Source organism: Alexandromys fortis, unplaced genomic scaffold (assembly GCF_014885135.2).
Source record: "Alexandromys fortis isolate MF-2015 unplaced genomic scaffold, M_Fortis_MF-2015_v1.1 scaffold_55, whole genome shotgun sequence".
Classification (NCBI taxonomy): Eukaryota; Metazoa; Chordata; class Mammalia; order Rodentia; family Cricetidae; genus Alexandromys; species Alexandromys fortis.
The window spans coordinates 10,416,624-10,424,815 of NW_026067936.1; the positions used below are offsets into that span (position 1 = coordinate 10,416,624).

Below are 8,192 nucleotides of genomic sequence, written 5' to 3' on the forward strand. Positions count from 1 at the left end.
TTTCAGAGAGAAAAAGCTAGATATTTTCTTAATATGGCAGTATATACTTTCCCTTCCCACACTCCTAAACGCTACACCTCACCCTCGAGTTCTCCTGATTCTGCCTAAATGCAGCAAATGTCTCCATCGTAAAGGATGGAGCCTTGAGCTCAGGGTGAGTAATGAGATTTCTGAACATCTGTCCCTGTGTGCTCTGCCAAGTGCTAAGGCTCTGCCTCGCAAACAGAAGTGCCTTTGACACCTTCCTTGGGGCCTTGCAGGACCCAGAGAGCTGGATAAGTACAATGGCAGGTGAGTAGCAATTTCTAAGGCCCCAGTCAGAGGACAAACTAACCGTGACAGCACCTAACAGCTATCTGTGAGATGCCTGATCACAAAATGTCTTCCTACCTAATGGAAATGTTACCTTCTCCCCGCTGGCTGGCCATGCTAATTGGCTTCTGTGTTGCAGTTATATCAAGGACTATTGGTTTAATTTGAGCTGGCTCTATTGTAGAGCAATGATAGTTCTCCATAAGTATCATAAATGCCCAAGGTGATCAATTTGTAAAGAGAAAATCCTAACTGAACAAGGAATGCATAAGTAAATAAAAGAAAAGATTGGTTTTTAGCTCTTAGTCCATTTAGGGTTACTCATTATTTTTAGGCCTTGGTGGTGGTGCTGGTCGCCAATGTTGGGAGGAGAATTGTGGGCCCAAGGCCACAGAAAAATACAAAAGGAGACAAAAAGGCAGAGACTGGAAACCCGTAGACCATTTGAGGGCATATATTCCCAATTACCTGATTGTCTCCCATTGGTCCTCATCCGTTAAAAGTCCCACAGCATCCCAATAGCAGGCTGAGCGTCAAGGCACTAACACATGAACCTTAGTGGGGCATTAGAGATCCAAACACACTGCAGCAGTGGTTCAAACAGAACAAAGACAACAGTCTCACTCCTGCTAGCCAGACAAGGCCACTGATTATGTGGCCTCTTTAAAAGCCATCAGTCCATTTGAGTACACTGAGGTCAGTGCTTTCTCTTGGGCACATGACTCTTACACTAAAGTTGAAAATTGAGACCAAAAACAAACAAACCAACAAACAAACAAAAAATCCAGTTAAAATTCTTAGTGAAAAAATGAGAAGACTTCGTAGTATGTCTCTTTAAGCACAAATGTGGCATTGTTCAAAGAACGTTATGTGAGCCTGGAAAGGAGGTTTTCAACCTTGAGTCTGCAAAGGGCAAAGATGAAATCCATAATTCAGTATAAGAATGAACACTCTCGGGGCTGGTGAGATGGCTCAGTGGTTAAGAGCACTGACTGCTCCTCCAGTGGACCCGGGTTCAATTCCCAGCACCCACATGGCAGCTCAGAGCTGTCTGTAGCTCCAGTTCAAGAGAATCTGACATCATTATACCAATGCGCATGAAATAAAGTTAAATAAAGTTGTTTAAAAAAAAAAAGAATGAACACTCTCTGTACATTGCAAAGCCTGGCAAGGGAGAGAGCGTTGAGCTTGGGCAAGAATGACTTCACGGATATGGAGAGGATTCTGACCAAATCTGACAGCAGTTCCTCCCACGGGAGGTTGTGATGTAGTAAAGAAATACACTTCCCGAAGGGAAGAACAATACGTAGCACATTAAGGCTGTGTGTAGTGGCTCCCCCCCCACACACACACCACACCCCCTCACCCTGAGTCACCACACATGTGTTTCTCCACCCCCTCGGTAGTTAACATTGAGTTCTCGCTATCGTACCCAGTAGATGGGTTGAACAACTGGCTCTCTGGGGCTTACAGTTTGGATAGCAAATGAACGCCACCCTCGTCCCAGTCGTATGTTTTATGAGGACTTTCAGGCGGTGTTTGTTGAGATCGAATCATCAGGTTGCTAACCTCATCAGTAGATTAAACCAGCGAGGAGTTCAGAAACGAATGGGCTGCGAGAAGCCAGAATGTGCCTGGGGGAAGGAGGCTGCTGGGCTAGGCCTTGGGAAGTACAACTGGTCTTCTCCCTGCCAACTTCCTGTCCAAGGTGCTGTAAACCCCATCATTCCACTGCGTGCTCTCTGCCACCTTGTCCTGCTTTACCACACAGTGGCCCAGAAGCCCTGGAGACAAACCGCTGGAGAGTAGACCATGGGCCGGAATAAACCCTTCTTTCCTTACTTTTTTCCCCACCTCCGGTATCTCGTTGCAATGCCTAAGAAATAGAAACAAAAGCATAATAGGAGAAAGAACTGTGCATGCACATCCCCTGCTATATGCTTATAATAAAACTTACTGACAAGTCATACGCAGTCCATGATTGATGTAAAGCCCTAGACTGAACCCTTTATCTGGTAAAGTCGTAGAGGAGGTGTAGTTTTGTTTTTTTTTTTTGTTTTGTTTTGTTTTTTTTTGGTTTTTCGAAACAGGGTTTCTCTGTGGTTTTGGAGCCTGTCCTGGAACTAGCTCTTGTACCAGGCTGGTCTCAAACTCACAGAGATCCGCCTGCCTCTGCCTCCCAAGTGCTGGGATTAAAGGCGTGCGCCACCACCGCCCGGCTGAGGAGGTGTAGTTTTGACTTGAATACCATTTCATACTTCTGTTTCTATGAACAAGTGAAACAAAGGTGAAGTGATGAAGATACAATGGAATTAATTCACTGGTGCCATAAACGGTGGCTTTGATGACCTGATTAATACATTATAAGTGCTAGAAAATGATTCTTGGATTTGCTGGCTACTTAGAGTTGAATTGATCTCACATGTAGGTGGAATCAGCATGTTTGCTTTCTTTATATTTCTTTTATTTTGTGGTGTGTGTGTGTGTGTGTGTATGCATGTTTACACGTGTGTGAGTAGATCAGAGGAGAGCTTTCAGGAATTAGTTCTTGGCCTGCCACCACGTGGGTGCCAAGGATCAAACTCAGGTTATCAAACTTGGTGGCAAGCACCTCTACCCATATTTCTTTTCGTAAGTAAAGACTAAGGATTGACAAACTTTGTATGAAATGCCAGTAAGAATCGTCATGTTTGGTGGATATTTGTTATTATATCATGAAAAGAGCGTTATACAGTGTGTGAACTACTAGCTGTATTCCATGAAAAGTTATCCATATCAAAAGGCAGTGGACCAAATTTGGCCCAACGTCAGTTATTTATCCATCTCTAGTCTGGAGAACAAAACAAAACCAACAAGCCACTCCAAAACAAGTATGCCCAGATGCACAGTGCTGACAGTTTTCATGGCGTAAACATGGTGTAAACACCCCACAATGCCAGCTTCCAAGCTACCATGTGACACGGTTAAAATGGGTTTCGGAATATTCATGAAAGCAAACTTTACACAGTATGTTCACCCTTCAGGAATGATTTGACTATAAAAACAAAAGCGTGATAGAGTTTGCCATAAAATCTCAATGTCCTCCATGATGCGATAGGTGGGAAATTCCACATCTGTCCTCAGTTAGTGAAGGGCAGGCAGTGTTTTATAAAACTGCTTTGAGGCTATATATATATATATATATATATATATATATTACAGGAAACGAAAACAAATATCATGTTTAGACTCGTGTCCCATTCGAAGCCAATCTGTAAAAAGTCCACAAAGAATACCAAGTCCAGAGCCACATGCAGTTTCATGATAAGGAATTCGAAGCCAGTAATAGTAAATTGCAATAAAACAATTAAGAATTTATTAGTCAAATATTTATTACTGCTGTAAATCAATATGATTAATTTAATTACTTTAAATTAATTGAACCATCATCTTGCAGATTTCCTGGCGCTTGGCTGTTGTAAGCTTGTGTGGTCAGCTTTAGTAACTTACCATAAAATAGCAGTCACTATTCTAAGATTTTCTGTTTTAGCTCTATTTGTAATAGCCTCATGAGAGAAGCATTCTTATAATGGATTTGAGGAAACCGAGGCATAGAAACAGGATTTCGCGGGAGGCATTCTGACCTTCTAGCTCGATTCTTCTCTTAATCTTAATGACTGGGTGCAAACCATGGTAGACCAACTCTAGCCTCCTTCTGCCATAGGCCTGTTGTATAGGGCATGAGCAGGAAGGAAAGAGTGTTGGAAGTTAGCGCCTGATTCAGTTATTCACATCTGATAAAGGATGCCTGTCTTAGTTAGGGTGTCTGTTGCTGTGAAGAGACACCATGACCACGGCAACTTTACTAAAGGAAAACATCTAATTGGGGCTGGCTTATAGTTCAGAGATTTAGTCCATTATCATCATGGTGAGAAGCCTGGTGGCTTGCAAACAGACATGGTGATGAAGAGGTGCAGCTGAGAGTTCTACATCCTTATCTACAAGCAGAAGGAAGAGAGAATGACACTGGGCCTGACCTAAGCATCTGAAACCTCAAAGCCCACCCCCAGTGTCACACTTTCTCTAGCAAGACCACATCGACCCCAACAAAGTCCCAACTCCTAAGAGTGCCACTCCCTGTAAGCCTAGTGGGGGCATTTTCATTCAAATCACCACAATACCCATATTTTTTCTGTGCTTGGTCCTTATCATACCTGCATGTTCTCAGTGTAGATTTTATTCCTTGTCTGTGCTCTCTTGGTGACCTTGCATTCTATCTGAAGTGATGTCTCTTGTTTTAGTCTGTTTTCCTAAAGCAATTTCAAATCTAACCCCTTAATGTATAAATGACTGATTTGCATATTGACTCGCAAGAAGAAGGGATGTCACTCTGAAGTGTCAGGCCTGTGTTCAAATGCAGAACACGTGGACATCTCCTTCAAGATGTAGTGGATCTTGCCAGGTGGCTGTGGGGACCATTGGGACTCAAGTCACAAGCTGCCTGATTCAGAGTAGCCATTAAGAGGTTCATGTTGCAGAGAAGTGTCTGCTCAAGGGGGCTGGGTCTCTCTTCTCTCCTTGATACATTTGAGTCAGTATGCAAATATACCTAGAAGCCTTTTCTAAGGCAGCCTCTGTCCCTCCCACAGTCTGCTCAGCAAATGTGGACATCTCCACCGGGAACCTGTTCTGGCTACCCTGTGACCGAAGTACGATTCAGAAGACCAGAGTTCCTGGCCCTGACTCCTACACTCTCTACAGCACTGGCAATGTTATACTACAGCTGCTTCTTGACTGGCCTAGACAGGTGCTGTACTGGGTGGAGAGTGGGAGGCCCCTGCAAAGCATGACCCTCGACGGCAAAACTAGACAGGAAGTCTGGAGAGGCACCTGGGCGGCTGACACCCGGATGGCCTTGGACCTTGGGTCTGCTAGTATCCTCTGGACCACCAAAGGGTTGGGTAAGTACTATACAATATTACCATGGGTAGAATCTGAGGCCATATGCCAAAGCTTCTTTACAGTACAATGCTTCAAGTCATTTTTTTTTAAGTTAATTTTTGTGTTTTGAGCTATGGTGGGATAAATAAGATATTTTGACACCTGTATACAATGTGTAAAGATCAAATTACAGTAATTAGTGTATTCATCTCCTCAAGCATGTACTGTTACTTTGTATAAAGAGTATTCAAAATCTTTCTTCTAGCTGTCCTACTTATTCTGAGCACTGCTTCGACAAAGACTTTAACTCAAACTTTGACAGTTACTGCAAGGCATCTCTTATCTATCAGTCTGGTTTAGGAATTAAAAAAATATATAACACCAGAAATAATAGACTTGAAAGCTTCAAAATATATACTTAGTTGTTTTTCCAAAATTTTCTTCCACAGCTAGAAATAACAGAAGCACACATCCTCTGCTCAGGAGGCACCGAGCTATGCTTGGACCTTGATAAAACTGTATAAGCTGTAGCTGCACAGAGATTGCCCACCTTCTTACCTAGCAGCTGCCGTAGGGCCCGTAGCAACACACTGAGAGCCATGCTCTTTAGTACACGCTGCTTTCTATTGCTGTGTTTAAACACCAGGACCAAAAGCAACGTGAAGAGGAATAGGTTTGCCCAGCCTTCCAACTTCTGGTCCATTATGAAGGAAGGGAACTCAGGGTAGAAACCTGAAGGCAAGAACTACATCAGAGGCCATGAAGGAGTACTGCTTACCAGCTTGCTCCTCCTGGTTTTCTAAATTTGCTTCCTTATAGAACCCAGGACCTTGCCCAGGGATGGTACCACCCACCATGGGCTGGGACCTCCCACATCTGTTATTAATCAAGAAAATACCCCATAGGCTTGCCTCTGGGCCAGTCTAACAAGGCACGTTTCAATTAAAGTTCCCTCTTCACGGATGACCCTGGCTTGGGTCGGGTTGTCATAAACCTAACAACACAAGACACATTCAGGCAGTGAGGTCACAGCTGGTGTCTCTGAGTGTCAGACCTAAGATTCCCACTTTCCTGGAGCTTAAAATATTCACTAGTTACTTTAAACTTATAACACTAAAATCCATGAAACTTTCAAAGAGGGCAATGTGCTTCCTTGGAGTTTTGGGTCTTTGGACCCCATCGCATGGTACTGATACTTCCCACCTTGCTCTAGGTCACAGGCCAATTAATCTTGATTCTTATTCTTCCCTAGGGTTGCACAGTCTCAGTCTACTAAAGAACCGAACATGCTCCCTGAACGCATCCTGGAGTGATGTGGTTATGGCGGCCCATGAGCCCTACCTGGTGACGGCAGACAAGGCAGCTCTTGTGCTGTGGAACAGGAAGACACTGGAGCCCTTCTCCACACTGAAGGAGCTGCACATAAAGAAAATGATCATCTTGGCAGAAAACCAGAAAGTTCCAGGCGAGTCTTTCTTTGTGGGGCCATCCCCCATGTTTTCTAGGGTGAACTCCTGAGTATCCATTTGTTTATATTGGCACTTGTTTCCTCTTCCTTCCAGAATCCCCCCTGCATAACTTGTTCATATTCTGGGAGTTTAAACACCTTTTTCAAACTTGCTGAGAGTTTTAGCCAGTTAACTGTGACCATAAAAGTCATAGCAGTTCTCAAGGTCTGCCTGATGTCCCCCTCTGGGAAAAGGTCTTTCATGTTAGTGTATTCAAGAATCTTAGTCTGCGTATGAACATAGTTCTAAACTGCTTCCAAACTGATTTACCAAAACAACCCATTCTTTCATGAGACACGAAGCAGTGACATTGTGCAGGGGACCCCCTGTGATGTGCCTCCAAGGCTGTGGATACAGGTTGAATATCCTCTACCCAAAATATTGAGGACCAAGAATATTTCAAGTTCTGGTCCTCTGTTTTAGGCTTTGGAGTCATTTTCAGCTCCCTAATGAAATATCTTATGGATAAAACCCAAGTGTAAACATGAAACTCATTTACAGTTCATGCACACTTTATGCACACAAGCTGAAGGTCATTCTCTACAACAGTCTTAGTGCCTGCCTTTTGAGTGTGACCTGCCGCATGAAGTCAGGTGTAGAGTTTTCTTTACCTAACCATGTTCGGTTAAAAAAGTTTTAAAATTTGGAGTTTTTTGGATTTCAAGTTTTTGGACTGGCGTGCTCATTCTGTTCCAGAGGAAAGCATTTGCTCTTCCTTTTGCTAGAGTTGTGTCAAGGTGAAGCAGGCTTATGTATTATCTTTTTATATAATCCTTAAGCAGAGCAAAAGCCATCCAGTCCTAGGTTATGAAGCAGAAAAAGAGGAATCCCCACCCTGGGTTTCAGAGGCTTCTTTGGCAGAAGCAGCTGAGTAAACTGAGTATATGAAGGAAGAATTGAAACCAAAGAGACAGAACCATTTCCTCTCTGCATCCAGTCTCACAATTTCCCATCCCCCATCTTCTCAGTGACCCGTAAGACCTTTAGACTCATTGGTTGCTTTATCCTGATCTTAAAAGTTACAAAGCATCAGGGTCTAAGGATGTATTCCCTGAGGTGACGTGCAGATATAGTTAACCTTCCTGCTTTGATCTTATTCTGATCTCTAACACATCTGTCCGGATGTTGTTGCCGCAGCTGCCGACAAATGCTAATTAGTAACGTGTGGTACTGTAACTTCTGCATTTCAACAAGGAGAGACTTTGCGCATGCTTATGCTGGCATGATGCTGGCTGTCATGCCATGCCAGGGAACCAGAGGGACTGCCGTGCATTGCTTAGGGGTAGGGACACCATGATCTCACCTGGTAACGTGTCACCGTTATAGAATGTTATCTGAACTGAGATGCGGACTGACCGTACACACCCGCTCCAAGTAACAGCAGTGGGCTTGTTCACACCCGTCGGTTGTAGTAACTCTGCAACAAGTGCTTGGCTCTGTTACGCTCTTATG

The 8,192-nt window shown here is 43.7% G+C and overlaps 1 protein-coding gene across 7 annotated transcripts in view; it reads left to right on the forward strand.

Annotated features, from left to right (window-relative positions):
- Positions 1 to 8,192, forward strand: part of LOC126504455 (low-density lipoprotein receptor-related protein 1-like) — a 76,623-nt gene that overhangs the window by 20,258 nt on the left and 48,173 nt on the right. For all 7 annotated transcript variants that reach the window (XR_007592601.1, XR_007592603.1, XR_007592604.1 and 4 more), the window contains exons 14-15: positions 4,941 to 5,252; positions 6,485 to 6,697. Coding sequence is in view for 2 of the 7 variants with exons in the window: in XM_050146815.1 (XP_050002772.1) it covers positions 4,941 to 5,252; positions 6,485 to 6,697 (525 nt within the window). In the remaining 5 variants the exon portion in view is untranslated. The remainder of the gene's footprint in view (positions 1 to 4,940; positions 5,253 to 6,484; positions 6,698 to 8,192) is intronic.